This window comes from Corapipo altera, unplaced genomic scaffold (assembly GCF_003945725.1).
Source record: "Corapipo altera isolate COAL_440 unplaced genomic scaffold, ASM394572v1 44, whole genome shotgun sequence".
NCBI lineage: Eukaryota > Metazoa > Chordata > Aves > Passeriformes > Pipridae > Corapipo > Corapipo altera.
This window is the reverse complement of record NW_020884880.1, coordinates 10,881,760-10,901,019: the sequence shown is the minus strand read 5'-3', so window position 1 is coordinate 10,901,019 and position 19,260 is coordinate 10,881,760. Positions and strand designations below refer to the sequence as shown.

Here is a 19,260-nt window from a genome sequence, read left to right as displayed (position 1 = left end):
GTGTAGAAATAAAAAGTGGTGATGCTTCCTAACAAATCAGTATTTGAAACCATTCTCCTTTCTTCTGTAAGGTAAGTTCATCAAGGCGAACTATCTGTTTCACAAGCTAATGGCTTGACTTGATAAAATATAGTCACTGTCATCAGTGTACCTTGTAATATACTAGAAATTAATTACCTTTTAATAGGAATGATATAAACACTTCTGTTTTTCACTTAACTGAAACTGAGTTGTTTTTTAAAAGAAATTCAGAATACCTTCTTTTTACGTAAGAAGTGTGACCCTTTGGTTTTCTATTTATCAGAACTATTTGTTAGGAAAAAGCAAATTGAGATATATAATTGCATATAAAATTTTATATATAAAAAGATAGCTTAGAATGAGCATTCAATAGGCTTAATTTCACAGAATATGCTGAGTTGGAAGGGACCCACAAAGATCGAGTCCAACTCGTAATCCTGGGCAGGACCATTCCCAAAAGTCACACAGTGCGCCTTGAGAGTATTGTCCAAATTCTTCTTGAACTCTGTCAGGCTTGGTGTTGTGACCACTTCCCTGGGGAGCCTGTTCCAGTTTCCAGCTATCCTCTGGTAGCTGGAAACTTAAACCTCCCCTAACAAAACTTCAGGCCATTTCCTTGGGTCCTGTTGCTGGTCACCACAGAGATCGGTGCTTGCCCCTCCTCTTCCCCTCACAAGGAAGTTGTAAACTGCAATGAGGTCTCTCCTCAGTCAATGCTTCTGGTCAGCCAGCTTTCAGTCAATGGACTTATTGCTGTTTGTTAGGTACTTTCAGGAACCAAATGTGAACACCTTAAAAACAGTTAAATGGCTGCTTAAACCCATGGAGTTTTAGTGTGAAGTCAGGGGGCAGGCAGCAGAGACTGCAGCACGTCTTGCAGGACGGGTCACTCCAGTGGCTCAATCTGTATTGTCACCTCCGTTTACCATGAAGAAAATAAGAACCCCCTTCCCTCACCCTGTAACTAAAAAAATGACTGCTGCTTTTCCCCCTAATCACACTGATATGAATTGAGAGTTAAAGATTCTTTATTTTGTCCTGTAAACCTGCCCGTTTTTTCTTCCTACTAGAAGACCATTAAAAACACTGATTCACTCTGTTGTGACCAAACATCAGCTACTTGAAGCAACCTGAGGGGGAGAAACTAATGAACTCTTTGGGGGGGGGTAGCTTTTGTGTGGGTTTTTTCTTGCCTGTTTTTATTTTACTGGCTGCAGAGTAAACAATAAGACACCTCTTCCCTTTCCCTTATAAAATCAGTTGGTTGCCAACAGTTTTCCATTTCGCTATAGGAGTTGCTAACTTTGCCTCTATGGCTGTTCCTGTCAGGACTTTTTATACAGAACTTATTTCTTACCGTGTGGCATTAGCCACAATTCACAGAAGGGTTTTTTTGCTGTGTGGTGGTATTTTTTAATATTTCATCTCCAGCTGTCTATGTTCAGTTTGGGTTGTCAGTGAAGTAAGCCTGAGAATTGACTATTTTTGTCTTCATGCAGCTCTTTGTAGCTCAGGGAGAAAAATGGTTGTTCCAGTGAGTGGGTTTGCAGCGGCATCACATGTAGCTGTCAGAGCTGGGACACAGTGCTGGGGAGTACCAGCACTGGGTGCTGGTGGGTATTGGCATACTCTGCATCTGTGCCATTGGTGTGAGGTCCCAAGACTTTTTCCAGGTAACCAGCATAGCAGTACCTACCGAGAATGGATGAAATGAATAAGCACTTGCTCTTTGCACGTTCCTTAGAGTGGAAAAGGGAGACCATTTACTTTCTGTCCCGTAGGTATTGAGTTCAAACAGTTGAATGAACTAACATTGTCAATGTTCACTTGATCTTCTTTCAAACATATTTAACTCTTTTTCCATAGGCTCTTGTTTAAAAGGAGTACATTTGTGCTTTGTGGGTTTAAGGCATTAAGGTTGTGTGTAGTTTGTATGGCTGCTGAAGTAAGGGTCTATTAACTGTTGTTATTGTTGAGAAATGCGAATTGAGGAGCAGGAGGCAGCAGGTCTCTGGTGGAGAAGGATGGTGAGAAGGGTCTCGTATGAGTGTAGTTACAACTGTGTGGAAGTGCAGTCACTTGTTTATGATTCACTCTGAAATAGTCAAATTTTGACACACCTATGAGATAGAAAAAATTTTGGGCTGTGAGAAGAAGCATGATACTTTGTTGTTCTTTGCTTTAAAATTGTCTATCCTCTGTTATTTAAAATTGTTTTCCCTTAAGGACATGTGTGGATCTGATGTGGTTTGCCTTTGCTAAATGTCGTATAAAGCATACAGTGAGATTCTATTAGTGAAAGTGTATAGTGAGATTTTATTTAATACAAGGATGCAAAAATAGACAATTTTGAGACAGTTTTAACTCAAGAGGAACTTGATATGGTGAAGGAAAAAAGTGATGCATATAGTGAAGGGCAGAGAAAGAAAGTATATATAAAAGAAAGAAAATGCTAAAATTATGGCTTTTCTTCCTTTCTCCCACCACCTTTTTCCTAAGACATGTCTAGTATTGTTTCATGTGTGTAGAGGGTTCTTGTGGGTTGGGAGCACTTGGTGTCCCTGTGCATATGTTTGTTCTCTGTATTTATGTAAGAGAGATTACCCCTTCTGAGATCACTAAGATGGCTTTTAGTAAATTATCCATCTTTATGGTACTTTGCTCCTTCTGTCTCTGTGCACACGTGGCACAAATATGCTGCTTTCCTTGTGAAGGGGCACAAGAGCGGCTTTTTGTTTTACATGTTCTCAGTGTTGTAGAGATATTCATGTCCCCCAAACACAAGGCTCCATGTCTCAACATCCCCAGAATAAATACGTTGGCATATGGTCCTCAGCAGTGGCTCAAAGTGACTGAATCCTGTTACCTGGATAGTACCTGAAAAGAAGAATTATGATATGTGCAATTTCTCAAATTAGAATGTGTGCAATTCCTCTTAAGAAAAGTAAATTATTGCCAAACAATTGCTTATGGACTAACCTTGCACAGAAACCAGAGAAGTCTGTTTTCTTCTTGCCTAATTAAAGGTGTTTTGGGTCTCTTTGAAAAAGAGAAACGAATGGGAACACCTGTTCACATGCTGTGAACATAGGTAGCTTTCAAAAGCCTTCATATGATACAGAGCACAAACCTAACTTGTGCTTTTTTTCAGTTGACATCTATTTGCAATGCCTATTTAGAATAGGAGAAAAGAACTAAGAAATCTGCTTAAACTGGAAAAACTGCATACACAAGGCTTATGTGAGTCACACTGAGAGATGCTGGTAGTGTTTTATTAACGATTTATTAAGACTAGGTGAGCTATGTTTTAAATGCAGCTATTGTAATAAAATACTGTCAGGGGATGAGAGAGGACTGTTTCTTGTTTTAATGCACTCAGTGTGACTGCAAGTAGTTGTAGAGTAACAAAACTTGAGATTACTTCAAAACAGAACATAACAAAGCCCTCTGTAGGGTCTGCTGCCTGGGTTGCAATAACTGTAGGATCTTTGCATATGCCATACTTAGCTAAAGAAAACCGTGTCATGAGGAAGATGGAAAGCATCCTAAAAGAGCTGACAGTGTCTGAGATGGTAGTGTATTTCCAGGAAGATGCTTCCATACTTTTCTCTTTCCTTTCCCCATCTATTGTGTGGAGTTTTGACCCTGTGCAAAAGTGTGCTTTCTGAAATCAGAACCCATCCTCGTGGAAGCTGTTGCTGCTCTGGTAAACTCAGTCAGGACCCAGCTTTGTTCCTTACTCGTTGCTATACACTCGCGTTTGGTTTGGGATTTTTCCTGGAGTTGAGAGTTGATTTTCCGTGTGCTCACATGCAAGCAATAGAGAGAGTGCTTGCAAAGTCACTCGTGCTGCCTTGCAGCGAGGAGATGTACGGGGCTGCCAAAGTGCAGGAAAAGAACGGGAGGGAGCGATCTCTGAGGAGGAGCTGCAGGTTATCGCAGCACATGGGAGATTCTGTCTCCATCTGCTCGCTGCTTGTTCAGTGCTCGTTCTGGTCCTGGGAACAAAAAACCGCTTTGGTCATTTCTAGTTATTCTTTCTGTGTGTGGAGAAGGGCAGAGGGGGAAAGGGGTTACAAGCTTTGTGTATTTCTAGGTAATTTTAAGGGATATATTTAGATGCCTTTTTAACAGGGGCTAATAGTAACTGAAACGGGGAAATCTCAAAGCTGTATATGATCTTTTATCTTACACTGGTTCTATGTGGTTCCTCTCTTGGCCAGGCAAAGCTCTATTCAGTTACATTTTTCTCCCTATTGCTAATTGTAATACAGAAATAATGTAAAAGAATAAATTCTTACATGCATCAGTAAACACCAGATTTCAAAGTTGTACACTGGGTGACAAGTTAAAATTACTTGCAACCAAGAAACTGATGAAGGTATAAACAGTTCCAAATTAAATGGTGGGTATAACTATTCTTGTATTTTTGAAGTGACCTTTCAGTTTTGTACAATAGGTGTCTCACTATTGCCATAAATTGAGGTGCACAGCAGGACTGTACCCGTTTTGTACTTGGCTTGCCATTTCCTTTGACTGTTTATGAATGTGGTAGAGGAACTGGTAATTTTAAGGTGGCATTTCTTCCTTGCTCGTCTCCCTTAGTCCTCCTTTTTAGGATGTCCAAGTTATTTCTGTGCTACAAATGGCTGGCAGAAGTTCTAAATTGCATCAAACTTTTCAGATCCTTGAAGTCACATGGGAAGGAAAAAAAACACCTCCAAACCTTGTGTTAGTCCTCAATAATAGATGAATAAAAGTAGAGATGGCTTTTTTGGTCCACCTTTCAGGTGTTGGACAGTAGAGAAGACACACAGGTTTCACACAACTATCACTTCACGTTTCATTTCAGAAGGAAAACCTACCTAAGTGCTTCTGGAAAGGACTTTTCTGCCCTCCCTTTTCACCAGTGGATATACACAGCTCAGTGTGAGCATTTGTGGTCAAACTTGATGTGGAGCTGGGGTGAGACCTCTTGTTCCTGTCATGGTGGGCAGGGCTATTGGGCTTGGATCCTTCTGTGAGTGGCACTCCTTGCTGTGAAACTCATGAATTTCAATTTGAATCTACAAGTGTGAGAGAGTAATGGCACAACACAGTTTGAAGCACATTGAATAGCATGTTAGCTACCAGTTTTGTGGTTTGGGGTTTTGCTGTATTAAAATTTCCCAGTATTTCTAATATTGAATGAACATCCCCTTTTATGTTCTACTTTAGGACCCAACTTCCAAGTTTCAGGTTGCTGTGTGAGATTATTTTGATATTTCAGAGCAGTATATCACTACTTTAGGGCAACTGTTTTGTAGCATTATTGCTAGCTGAGTTTAAGGAAAACTTTGCAGACTTCAAGGAATTTTCTGCTCTCAGTGAAGCAGCTCCTGACTTCCCTTGCTTTTTTGAAAATGAAACCTTAAATAGGGTTGTGTGTGGTTTGGCTTTGTTGTTCTCCCTTCCTTGCCTATTTATATGATCAAATGATGAAATGTACTCCTATTTGCTTGAGAGAGAGTAAAAACAGCTGAGAAATGCTGAGCAACCAAGACCTGTTCATCTTTTCTGGCAAAAAAAGCACACATGTCGCTTGATCTCATGGTTACTGTAGTGTTGGGGGTTGACACTGCCACATGAGGAGCTGTTTGGGCAAGGTGGCTTTGTGCTATGACCTCCGGCTGTGCCTTGGACAAAGCCTGTTGAGAAGAGCATTTCAAGATGTAAAACACTCACTGCAGGCCTGGGTAGGTGGTGGTATTAGCAAAAGGAGTGTATTTTAAAAGGTTTTGAGGGGAAAAGGAAAGCTTTTGATTTTACTGCTAGACGGGAACACCTCTAAAACTTGTTTTGCTGCAAGACTTAACTGGCCTGTACAAGTTTAACTGTTATAAAAAACCCTTAAAGTGTAAAGCATTTTTTTTCTGTGAGAGGTCAGTATTGAGCAATTAAAATGTGAAGTAAAATTGTTTGGACCCAAGACACTTGTTTTAGCTGCTTTAGTGAACCAAAATGTAACTGAGACCTTCTAAACTAGACAGCTCTTTGTCCCCTCTCCTGTCCCCAGAGCTTCCCAGGATGGGCAGGCTGACCCTACTAGCTCACCCTACCTGAGCCCAGCCGAAAACTGTGTTACTCTACACATTCTTGTAAATCCCAGGGGGGTTGTGGCATCTCTGGCATTTATTTGTTCTCTCACTTTGGGGGAAGGGACGAGACAAAGGACTTGGCTGTGAAGACTGCCAGCACACTGCCAGGCTTTGCAGTAGCACTTCAAAGTGAATGTTTTGTTTACTAGATAAATGAAAACCGATGTAAATTTGGGGTGAAAATACAAACAATTCACTAGACTCTTACCCTCTCCTCCCAGTCAGGGAGGAAGAACTTTAGTCATGTCAGCGTTGGAAAATAGTCCATCATTAAACTTTTCATTAATGTAATATCAAAGCAAATGTATTAATTCAAATTTGTATTCCCTATCTTGAAGGAACGTAAAATCCTGAAGTATTTTCCTGGTGGATTCACAAAACAAAATAACAACAAAAAATCCTTAAAGTGTGTGAAGGAGAACCCAGTACAAATATATGGGATTATCACACCCATTTATAACAGAGAGAATTAGATACTGAAGGCCTTAAAGCAGAAATAGAAATAGTCTACAAGAAAAGTGGAGACTTCATGAAATGTAACAGCTGTCAAATGTGTAACAAGTATTTCTGTAACAGCTCTTTAGACTTGAAATGGTTTTGACCTGACATTCCCCCCTCGGCGATCTGTTGGGTTTTTTTGAGTTGTGTATTTGGTTTTGCCCCTCTTGGTATGAGAGATGCTTAAATGTATGACACTGCTATGTATAGTCTATCTTGCAATGATGTTTTCTTTCCGTTTTTTTGTTTTGTTTTGTTGGGTTTTTTTTAAATGCTATTTTCTTTAATTTATCTACAGGAGTCGGAAGCTTCAGATCAGGAATATCCCGCCTCACTTGCAGTGGGAGGTAGGAAGTTACTTTAAAAAAATTATATCTTTGCTTAAAAACTGTTTGTGTTTCTCTCTTTATCCACAGGACTTTTCCCCTTCCCCCACCTTTTACTTGCTTTGCACACACCACCCATTCTGTTCTGGGGAAAAATCCTTTGGAAGAGGGAACAATAGAGCCTTCTAAGCAATTCAGATAACTGCCTTCATTTCTGCTCTCCCAGCTAACCATAAAAAATGTTGAAATGGATTCTTTGGTGAATGCTGACTTCCTGATGCAGTCACTCTCTTTGACTGAAAGCTTGTCTGTTTTGGACCTGGTGTCTGGTGTATGAGTTCAATAAACTTAAAATAAGTTCATATTTAAATACTTGGCCAAACCTTTACAGAAGCAGAAACGTAATGCTGATCTTTTTTTTTTTTTTTTTGAGTGGTGGGGTTTTGTATTTTCTTAGCTTCTCTATAGTGGTGGCATTTTGGCAAATTGTTTATTCATGTTATTATGGTTATTGGCTATCATCAGTATAGTGTATACTTCCTGCACTTCACAAATAGCGTTCTAATTTTTACAGTGGATGGACTACCGTAAGAACAGATTTGTTTTCTTTTTTCTGCCTTGTATGTGTGTTCAAAATGTTGTTTTACTAGTGATAAGTTATTCTTTTGCCTGAGGGAGATTAGAGGGCAGAGGGTTTGAGGATATAGCTCTGGTAGCAGTTCTCCAGGAGGTTTGGTCTGCCTTCATTTAACTTTCCATCTGCAGCAACTTCTTTGTTTGCACTACTTGATTGCTTCTTAGCTTTAAGAAAAATGGAGGCATTGGTCTCTTTAACCTAGGCTGTCAAACTACAGGGTTTCTGTAAGGTACCAGCACACATTGCCTCTCATTGCTTCAGCCTGCCTTTCTGGTGTCTGCTGTCTATATAAGCTTTTCCTCTGCACTTCCCAGACCTTGTGTACCCCTCAGCTGAACAGTATCCACCCGATACCCTTATTTCAAATCCATAAGTTTTTTTTGGTCAAGCTTCTGGGAAGAGTAGTTACAGAAACAGTTGAGGGTGACTAATTTGAAGATTAACTTATTTTTTGGTACCAAATTCCTCTGAGGATTTTGTGTAGGAACAGTATCAGAGCAGAGATATACAATTCAGAGATGTGAATAAACAGGGATGTAAGCACTGTTAAACAGAGTACTTAAAAATGCTTCTACCTGCTTATGCCTCATTACACATTTGTAGCTAATTTTGCTTGTGTATTACAGATATCTACTCTGTTTCCTATCTATTTCCTGATTTTTTAAAATTACTTCCCTCTTCTCTATTGCTGCAGTTTCTGTGTTGACATCGGGTCTCAGACAGATGTTCTCTTTACCTACCTTTTTAAAACACTGTATTTTCCTAAAGCTCCCAAGGAAGAGTTAAAATTGTCCCAATTAACATAATCTCAATCTTGCCTAGATGTCCTCAAGTTACTTGCACAGACCTGATCCTTTGAGTACAAAATTTAGAGACCTGAAAACTTCTACAATACTTTTGGATTCTCTTGCAACATCAGGGCTGCTTGCCAAGTACAGTTTGTCCACTAACTTCCTAAAGTTTTTCTTTGTAAGTGCTGGTGGTCCGGCACTTCTGCACTTAAGCAGGTAAGCTTTGTGTACTTGCAAAACAGTGCTGATGATAAAATACAACAACTGGTGATTAAATTCATCAGGGAATTGTCTTCTGTCAGTTTACCTTGGGCTCTGGTATCTTTTGTTGATGCTAAAAATCCTGGAAAAAACTTCCTTTGAGCTCTGTAAGAAAGCTTTTGATTCTTCCTTAAAACAATTCTTGGTAGGGAGAGTAGAAGTTTATACATACAGAGAGGTATTTATATTGAAGCAGTGTTCTTGCAGAATATTTTCTGAGGGGATGATGTGTTAGTGTGCATGTGTGTCAGCTGGAGTGATTTTACTTAAATTGTGTCTTATAGTCCCTCTGTGCCAATTTTCTTGCCTCATCACTTTTGTTAATTCCTTGAATCAGGACTGACTTCTAATGGGTGTGAAATCCTTAAAACGAAACCAAAGAACAACAAATGCAAATGAAAGAGGTCCCTGTGTTAGCTAATCCACTGGCCCTCATGTATGTTCAATATTGAAATACAAAACACACTTAGTACCCTGCAACACCTTTCCTTGTACTGTGACATAGAGATATGTGAAGATTATTGTTCTTGTTAAGTTTCTTCCCTTGGTATAGCCACTCTTTCAGTGTCAGTGTCATTCTTTGCAAAAGTCGAAGTAATTACCTTGCTTTGATTTTGTTGTTTATAGAAACAAGCTTTTTATGTGGGAAGCCCACAGGAATGTCCCTAGCAGTCAGTGTGCATGCCTCTAGTTCAGTGCTTCACAGCTGTTCTTGTTACCAGTGTGTCACAGAGTGGTACCTGCATGCCTTGAGCCATGTGGTACTGGGACCCAGTGAGCATCTCTGCACAGAGATGGTCCTTGGCTTATAAAAAAACTCCACCCACAAAGCACTCTTATAATAAGGAAGGCATCTGTAATGTTCTCAAGTGCAACTTGTCAGGTTTGGAGAAAGCAGGTCTGGAAGTGTGGTAGGGATGGGATATGCTGGTCCCACAGGAACGTAGCTGAAGTGCTTGTCGTGTGAAGTGTAACAACTCGGTAGTAGCTCCCGCTTCTGAGCACCACAGATAGCAGTTCTGCCTCCTGGTTTTCAAAACCAGAAAAGCTTTCAGGGAATATTGAAGCTTAATTTGAATTGAGAATGTTTTGAGATCCATCAGCTGACGAAGGTGCCCCATTATTAATACAGGTCCTTTGTTCTCCATGCAGGTGGAAGCTGTCTTTTGAGATTCATGAAATGCTGGAGTAAATCAGTTTCTGGTGAAAACCTTGAAACTATTCCACTGGTGTACCCTCTTATCTTTCTAAGAGACATGCATGCCTATTTAATAAAATCTAATGCCTTTAGTAGCACAGAAGAGAGAAAACATTGAACTTTAGTGATAAGGAGTCTTTGACTTCCCCTTGGAAGTAACTGGGTATTCTGAAAACTCATGTGGTAGGACACTTGACCCATAGTTATTCCATATAGATTGGGAAACAGTGATGTAAATGACCACAGAGTAACAAGCATTTATTAGCAAGACGTTTCATGAACCGGATACATAAATTCAGATTAGCTATTTGCTTTTCTGGTTGCCTTTTTTTTTTGAGAAAAATATTCCAATTAGTGTTCTCCTTCACATAGGTTGAAGTTACTGAACAAAATACTGACTCTTACAATCAGCCATAGTAATTGTACTTGTAGTTGTTTCCTCTGTGTAATATAAGACCTCACTGTGTCCTTATTAGACCATCATGGTATAAGTAAAAAAGGTAAGATAACCTTTTTAGATCATATTCAGGTTTAAGTGGTGAAAAAAGAGGCAGATAATGACCTGCTGTAATCTGCTGAGTTACTACTTTGAAACAAAACCACAAGGTTGCTATTCTGAAGAGCTCACTTGAAAAATGCAACTGTAAAAGATAAAATTCTAATTTATTCCAAGTCATTCAAGGTTAGGTTTGTACAAAACTTGTCTGGTGATTAATTTGAACTTCACAAGATTTTTGGCAAGGTTCTACAGGTTCCTGTATGTGTGTGTTGTGGGTACTCTTGTGCTCCTTGCCCAGCTAGGAGGTGGAGGGAAGGTGGCAACTCTGTCTGAACTAAGAAAATTTAGAACTTACCTCAGACTGCATTTCGAGTCTGGACTGGTAGGAGATTATCCAGGATCATGTTCTCTACTTATCCAGGAGGTCATTTGCATCTTCCCTCTTCCCTCACTGGACAGTCTGTGTTTGAGGACTCTGGATCAGTCAGTGACCATGTTCCATAAAAACACCATCACTTCTGGTGTGCATCTTCTCCCTTTTGTTTTGCTTACATATAATTTGCCTATAGAGGTTATTGTATCAGTTTAGTAATTTGGAGAACACATGCATGATCAGATTTTATTTTTTAAATAAATCATTTTATCTTGTTACAAAGTCTTTTGTGAGGCAAACCTTCAGTTAGTGCATCATTTTTAGTGATAGTATGTGGTTATAACTTTTTCCCCCCTGTTTCTCTCCTTACTTGTCAAATACAAAGTCCAGACTGATCCTAAGAATCATGACTAGTGAAGAATTTGGCACACCACCTTTTTCCGTTCTCCACATATACCAGTCTCAACTCTTTCTCATTGGAAACTACTACCCTGGCTCTATGGTCACTGCAGGAAAGTAAATAGATCTGTATTATTCTTTCCTGAACTGCAGTCTGTAAGATACTGATTTGACTCCTAATTTGTAATGGCAAGTACTCTCTCACTTAGCTTGTGTGTATTCAGCACTGGAGGTTTATTTGCAAGACAAAATTATATGCCTTCTGGAAAGAGATGTAGATGTGGTGATTTAAAACTGAAGTACCTAGAGTTTGTTTCTGATTTAACACGATGGGGGTTTGAGTTGAGTTCTCTGAGAAGGAACTGTGGTGTGCAATACCACCCCCTTTTCTTTTCTTTCTTTTAAAACGTTTTAAAACTAGCATCTACAGTTTAGAAGATGCTTCAAGAAATTTTCTTTCCAAATATTTTTTCCATCTTTAGTGAATAAAACACTAGAGAACAGACTTCCAGGACACAGATGGTGCCAAAAATGGCACTTGCTGGCTCAGCAGGAAGGTAGCTGTTGAAGAGTTCCTACTTATCTTCTGTAGGCTTATTTCCTTCTTGGTTTGGATGGAGCAGATAAACAGATAGTGTTGATGAACTTGGTAACAAAAAAGGTAGACTAAAAACCCAGCCTGTGAAGTGTGAACCTGTTGTGTGAGGAAAGAAAGCAAGAAAAATGCTGTGAATGTGTATTCCTAGCTTTGCTGTGAGACTTGCAGGTTGCTTTCGGGGACAGAAACATGTGGGAAGGAAGGTCTGTTTTAGCTCTTCCAATGGCAAAAGGATGTTGCTAAACAGGGTTTGCTTTTCCTCACTTTTTGATGGAACTGAAAAATGAAGTCTCGTAGTTATGCTGAGACTTCCGATGTTTCAGATTCCCCAGGCAGAAGTTGTAATGAAAAAGGATTTCTGGATCAGAGTTGCAAAGTGACTTCAGTTTCTGCGTTGAGATTTGTCAGTGCAAGAAAGCTTTGAACCATCTTCTCCCATCTGCATATTTTGTAAGAAAACTTTCAGTTTCTTTGAAAGAATGGAGACTGACTCTGTGAGCAAATGTTTGTAAATCTTACAGCGCACATAACTGTTTGTCCTGAGGATCTGTACTAACTTGTGTCACTGCTTTGAATAAGACAGCTAAGCTGTGTGGGATGGGTTGTTTGTTCTTTAAACTAGAGATGCAGTGTAAAAACTAATCTTGATGAATGGTACCTGCTTAAGATGCAGCTTATTTTAGAATACCAAGGATATGAAGAAGATAGGTGGAGAACTTGTAGGTTTTAAGGAAGGAAAAAAAAACCCACCATAAAACTACTGCAATTAAGTTAGGATTATACAGAATAGTTATTTCTCATAAAGCCAAGATGTAAAGAGGAAATGCAGAAATGAGCCGGAGTAACAATGAAAAGAATTCTAGAAGTAAGGTGAATCAACAGTAAAAACATTTAAAATATACTGAAATACAGTCTTTTGCCTCAAGCATCCTCCAAGAATCCCAACTTAATGTAGTGCTATAAAAATAATGTATAGCTATAAAAATGCTAGCAGAACACTAAGCATGCACAAATCTGTTACTGCCTGCTAGGTATGGGAATCTGGTAGGGATCTTTGAGGAGGAAACAGAAAACAGTGTGCTACATTAGGCATTAAATTGTACTTTTTGCCAATTACTACTTGTCCTATTCAGCAGGTGAATGGAGAACAAGTTTTTCTGTTCTCTGCATCAGTCTTTTATATATTTGAAGACCTGTGTTGCTTAGGGAGGGTTAAGAGGAAAGTTTAAGTTCTTTCAGTCTCTTCTCAGGACTCTTATTTCTAGGCTAGTGATTGTTCTTAAGTTTGTCACCTGGGGATGTCCCATGAGGCTTTGCCAGAGTAGTTTCTGTAGTTTAAGATCACTTTGAGCTCTTGTCCTCTGGCATAATGTCACTTCATTTCAACCTTGTGCCATCTTCAAATTTAATAAACACAAAGCTGGTACTACACTAGATGGGATGGTCCCTGCAAACCCTATGAAATAGAGTCCTTTATTTTGACAGTAGGCTGGTAATGACTGCCACCTTACAGTAGTCACAAAGTCAGCTTCTCGCCTGCTGTTGTACTGTTGTCAGTGTTTACCTGAGAAGTCTGTTGTAGGGGACAGTATGAAAAGCCTTTTGAAGGAAGATTCCCCTTCCTTCCCCCATTAATTCTGTTATAATGAGAAACTTGAGAGATTTGTCAAGAATTATGCACATCAAACAAAGTTTGAATGTTGATCTCGTGCTTATTTTCATTCCTAACTACAGGATAGAGGGTAGAGCAGCCTCTGGGGCAATGCAGAGCCTCAGAAAGGCACTACTTCCTCTTGATCTTGGATCTATACACAGAGGACTGCCTTTGCACCTCTTCTGTCAAAAAAAAAAAAAAAGGGGGGGATGATAATCTTTACTTCCTATTATCTGACCTTGGACCCACACTCCGAATTAACTATTTTGCCTGAGCTGCACATATTTCCCATCATCTTGCTGGGCTTAGCTGCAGGTGAGGCAATCTGATATGGGAAAGAGACCATGTCTGTGGCAGACCACCCACTTTTGTACTTCAGACAACATACTGGCTTATGTTGGGGTTTAATTGCCTGGATTAGTTATAGGGGATGATATTTACAGGTATATGTGAAGTAGTAAATACCCCTTGCAGGTGTTTAAAAGATGGTGTGGGACTGAAGGTCCTTGGATAAACATGCAATATCTGTATTTCTCACTTGAAATGATTTATTCATATGAATGTGTTGGTTACCGCACTACTGATAATTGTCATGATTTTGTAAAAAAGGGAAAAATCTAATGAGCAAAGTTAATTTTCTTCAAGAATTGGGCTTCAGTGTTTATTTAAATCAGGGTCTTACTAAAAGCAGTTGATAGTGATACTTATATCTGCCCATGTAAGAGTTAATATCATAGAAATCCCCACTGAAGATATTTTGCTGTTCTTTTATTATAGTTGTAGGCTTAGAAAAGTAACGTTGCATTAGTTAACACATTTTTTTCTCTAGGAAACTTGTAGTAGCTTAAACAACAAATAGAGAAGTCAGAGGTGAGTTCAGGGCTCTGTTGTGCTAAGCACCTAGAAGATACGGAAGGTGATCTTCCCACCACAGGAGCTAGACATAATGCTAATACCCTGTTTCAAAGAAATCTGAAGACTCACCAGGTCAGAGCTGGCTTGACTGACAGACTTTGGAGGTGTGAAAGTTACCCTTCTTCCTCCTGGGTGGTCAGGGTGGTAAGTTGAAAGAAGAGGAAGTAGATGATTTTGGGCTGTGCTGCAGGAAATCTGTTGGGTGGTTGTTCACACAGCCACTTCGAGTTGTATGGCAGAGGCAGGAGGGTTGGCTGAGCAACTTTCGAAGAAGGTGCTGTGAAATGCCACAGCTTTTTGACCATGATCTGAAGCAAACTGAGTAGTTTGGGGCATGATTTGTGAGATATTGTTTAACCTTGCTGTGGAAAGGGCACACAAGGAGTGGAGAGATGCTTCCACTTAGACTTGAGACTTTCAATCTATTGTCTCATCTGAGCCACACAGCTTTGTGATTCAGTGTGTTGTCTACATATTTGTGTTGGAGTATGAGCTGCTTCTGTCTGTGATGGGCTCTAATTCTCAAAGCACAGAGAACTGGTGAGCTTTAAGTGTTAAAAGTGGCCATTCCAACTAAGACATACAGAATCTTTGTCTTTGAAGACTACATTTATGGCCCTATACCCTATTTCTCTTTCAAAATTCAGTGGGAGACCCCCAGGGGAAGGGTCTTAAAAAAAAAAAAAAAGGAATGTTTCAGTGCAACTTGTTTGATTAAAAACTTCTCACTCCATCCAAATTGGTTCCGTTGTCCCGTGCCTGAGATAAGGAAAATGTCTGTTTTCATTACTGGTTTTTGATCTTCTGGATAAAGGAAAGCACAACATGTAATCCCTTAACTTTTCAGAAATATTCTAATAATTATAACAGCTGTTAGTGTGCAAGAATTTTGCCATTGTCATCATGGGGTTGCTTGGCACTGTTAAAACAATGTGTTGCTCACAAGCCTAGAATGATATAGTTACTTGTTTACCCTGTCACTAACAGTGACTACAAAACTTGAGAAATCTTAACAGACACACAGAGTTTGCTTAGTTCAAAACACTTTTTTGGAATCCACCCACCAAATCTTACTTTTTATCTGTGATTCTAGAAAGGTATCAGTGAAAACCTTTGTTCAAGGGTTCAGTTGACAAAGTGTTACATCCCTTAGCTATGGTGTTTACTTAAGGAGTCACTTTATTCATGATGCAGCCTCTTTATCCAGCATTGTGATGTGTTTTTTCTTAGAAATACAAGACCATTCAGGTTGGAAGTGATCTCAGGATCTACAGTCCAACTTTCTGTTCAAAGCAGCACTCTGTTGAATTCAAGCCACATTGCTTAAAGTTTTGGCCAGTCTTGGAGACCTTTAGGAATGCAAGTCATGCAACCTTATACCTGGTGAGAACATCTGTTGTATCAACTTAAGCTTATTGTCTCCTGTTCTCCCACCCTACACCTCTGGGAAGGACCTGGGTCTGTCTTCTCAGTGACCTCTAGGACAGGCTGCTGCTATGCTCCCCCCAAAGCTGTGCATTCTTGGGCTCACCAGGCCCATTTCCCTCAACCTTTTCTTCAGTAGAGAGGTATTCCAGCCTCCAACCATCTTGGTGACCCTTCATTCCAGGTTCTCAATGGGTGTCTTGTACTGAAGGCATCAGAACTGGATGAAGTATCTACATGTGATTGGTTATCCCCTTTAACTCAACATCCATTAACTTTCCTCCATCCATTGCCTGTGTTTCTGTTAATACAACCCGGGTTGTTGTTGACCTTCTTTGCTGCCAAGACACAGACATGGCTCATATTCTACTTGCTGTCCAACACCACTCTGTGTGGTCTTTTCAGTAGAGCTGCTCTCCAACCGGGCAGTCCTTAGCCCGCACTCATGTCCAGGGGGTTATTTCTTCCCCAGTGAAGGACTTTGCATTTATCCTTGTTAAATTTCATCAGACTGCTGCTAACTGTGCCTAGGTCTCCCTGTGAGGCACGTTAACTGTTCCCCTCAGTTTGGTCACATCCCCAAACTTGAGAGTGTACTGCAACAACTCTTTCAGGTCGTTGACATAGATGTTAAGTGGGACAGGCCCTGGGACAAAATACTTGTTATTGACCTCCAGGTAAAGTGTGGCCAGGTAGGGTACCATCCCCTGAGCCTGACTGTTATTCAGTATAGCATCATTACTGAACATTAAGCTAGATGTGGAATCTCTGCAAGTCTGTCACCTGTATGCATAGGAGAGAAAACATGCCTGGGAATTGTATTGCATCTCTGCAGATAGAACTTAGACTGTTTAGCTGTTGCTGGCTAAATTTCCTTAAACACAATGATAAATTAACCCATTGATCAAACCACCCTTAATTGAGACAGCCCAGAAGCAAAATAAGTAGCACCAACACACACTACTTTCTTCATTCTGCATGATCTTGTTTCCCAGTGGTACTCCAATAGCATAAAAACCAAACTGCCAAGGGGCTACTTGGCGAAAACTGTAGCTTCTGAAAACCTGCCATCTCAGATTAGCAAATTGTAACAAAAATCGCAAAATATGCTTTTGACCTATGAAATAATATACTTTTTTGATAAGAGAAATGTACTATGTCAAAGCTATTGACATAGCTTTTCTATGTCTTTCATATGGAAACTTACTCTTTCCTAGTTATCTAAATCTTGCTTATTTTAGTTTTTCTGGGTGAAATAAGGAACCAGTAGTTTGTAGTGGTGTTGGGTCTTCTGCTGAAGTGCTGGTTTTAGATGCTGGGAGTGCAGCCCAAAAATTCCTGATGAAATTAGAGGTCTATACCTTTTATGTTGGCATGTACGAAGCTGCTGGTAAAGCTATGTGCTTTTATAAACAAACATGCCCTTCAAGCATTGCAAAATTAGTGTGATATAAATGTGATTAAGAAACGAGTTACTTCTGTCTGCTCTTGGAGAAGTTCTGAACTAATTTCAGTTACCTGCCTTGAAAGAAGACATCACTAGCAGAGTCTGCTGCTTCAGACTCTGCTAAAGGAGAAATGTTATGAGCTCTTGTTCATGGTAGCCAAAGGAATAGAAAAATGTTAACTTCAAGTGGCCTCAATGATTCTTAATCCACTTAGTTTATGCATGAAGAACATAAAAACAGCAACACTGGGTCAGAAGAGATGTTAATGTAGTCATGTAAGCCACCTTTGCTGTGCCTTGGGAGGGGTACAGGAATAAGGGAAAGGATATTGTGATAATTCACTATATACCAGAGCACTCTACTGGCTTCTGGCATTTTGCAGCCCTGAAGCCTACTGATAGTAGTTTGTATTTGTGAAATATGGTGAGTTTGTATTTCAGAAATCAATCTAGGATTTCTGTGGGCATGTTCTTGAACCAATGCAAACTCCTCGCATCCACAATATACTGCAGTGAAGTGACATGGTTTTAGGGCATGTTGCAGGAAAAACCATCTCATTTCACATGGTTTGAACTTCCACCTACCTCCCAACTCCTATATTGGAAGAGCGAATAGCAGTAGAATAGTAATAGCTCTGTTACCTTTTCTCTCTTTCTATTTCCCTTATTATTTTAATGACCTTTATTCTTCAGCCATTTCTTTTTCTTTCTGAAGAGCTATAGCCTGCTGAGTTGTTTTTGGAAGCTGTTTCCCATTCTTTGATTATCTTTGTCCATTCATGGAAGTTTTAATTGATTTGGAGTTGAGGACCCAAATCTGCACATAGTTATATCATTTGTTTTAGGTTATTTCACTTTATGAAGGTAGTTGCTGTCAGAGGTATCTGTGTATGCCCTGGGTTTTGCTCCTTTAAACAAAAAAGAGCTACCATAAAACTAGCGGAAAGCTAGTCACTGGAACGGGGTTTGCTCCTTATGTCTCAAGAGATCAGTAGACTTTTCTTTTTTATGATGGCCATGGGAAAAATTGACATTAGTAGTGCAGATCCTCCTCTGGGCATGCTGCTGATTGCCAGGAAATGTTACATTTGAATCATATGCATACCACGTGTTGACCTAACTTTATGCAAGTGGCTCTTGCGTGGAGGGAGGGAAACAAAATGTGATTATTTCCGAGGGGCTGGCTAGTTCCTGTTCAGTTGATTCTATAAAGCAATGATAGTCAGCACATCTCTTCTCACAGCTGTGCTTTTAGGTGTGTGGGACTTTTGTCTTGTGGGTGGCCAGGCAGAAACTGGCTCTCGGGCTGCCTCTCCAATGTGCAAGTCTGCTGTGGTACTGCTCCTGATACAAGCCTTCTACTTCATTTCTATGTGTACCAGCACATTGCTGCATTACCTGTGTGTTCCCTCCCACAGTGACTGTTTTGGTTGTTGTCTTGAACTTGACCGTTCAGGACTTGCGGCCCCATCTGAGTCTCTTTTTGCAGCTCTTGCTTGCTTTCATCTAGTGATAGAGAAAAATCTTGAGTTATTTCTTGGATGAGTACGGGAAAGGAACAAAATGAGCCCAGCTGCAGAGAGACACATGACCAAAAGGCAAGCAGCAAAGCTGTTGTACCAAGCAAGGGAGAAATGCCACAGGCTTATGGGAAGGCAAGAGATACCAACACAATCTGCACCTGCATGCTGCCATTTTATCCAGTCTGCTAATGCTCAGTCCAAGAGCCTGGATGCTGCAGGGGTTCAGGTGCTGGCTGCTGGGCTGAAACCCTGAAAAAGCAGCAATGAGGACATGAAAAATGGGTAGCAGATCTTTAGGATGTTCATGAACATCAACTGAGCCAAATCTGCTGAGCAGGGGGAAGAGAGTGAAGTTCTGTTAATGTATTTGGCTTTTGAAGTTTTTGTGTTATTCTAAAGCTTGAAGCTCCCTCTGATCTCGTGTCCCAAACTGGTAACCAAGTACATGTGAGTAGCGAAAGAAGGGAATGTAACTTGAAATAGCTCCCTTATTTTCAGATGCTGAGTGTGGTGGCAATCAAAAGGAGTGATATGACTAAAAGCCATAAAAACCACTTC

At 40.0% G+C, this 19,260-nt stretch overlaps 1 protein-coding gene across 2 annotated transcripts in view; it reads left to right on the top strand.

Moving 5' to 3' along the window:
* IGF2BP3 (insulin like growth factor 2 mRNA binding protein 3) overlaps window positions 1-19,260 on the top strand; it is a 115,165-nt gene that overhangs the window by 18,491 nt on the left and 77,414 nt on the right. For both annotated transcript variants that reach the window (XM_027639435.1, XM_027639434.1), the window contains one exon: window positions 6,955-7,003. In XM_027639435.1, coding sequence (XP_027495236.1) covers window positions 6,955-7,003 — 49 coding nt within the window. The remainder of the gene's footprint in view (window positions 1-6,954; window positions 7,004-19,260) is intronic.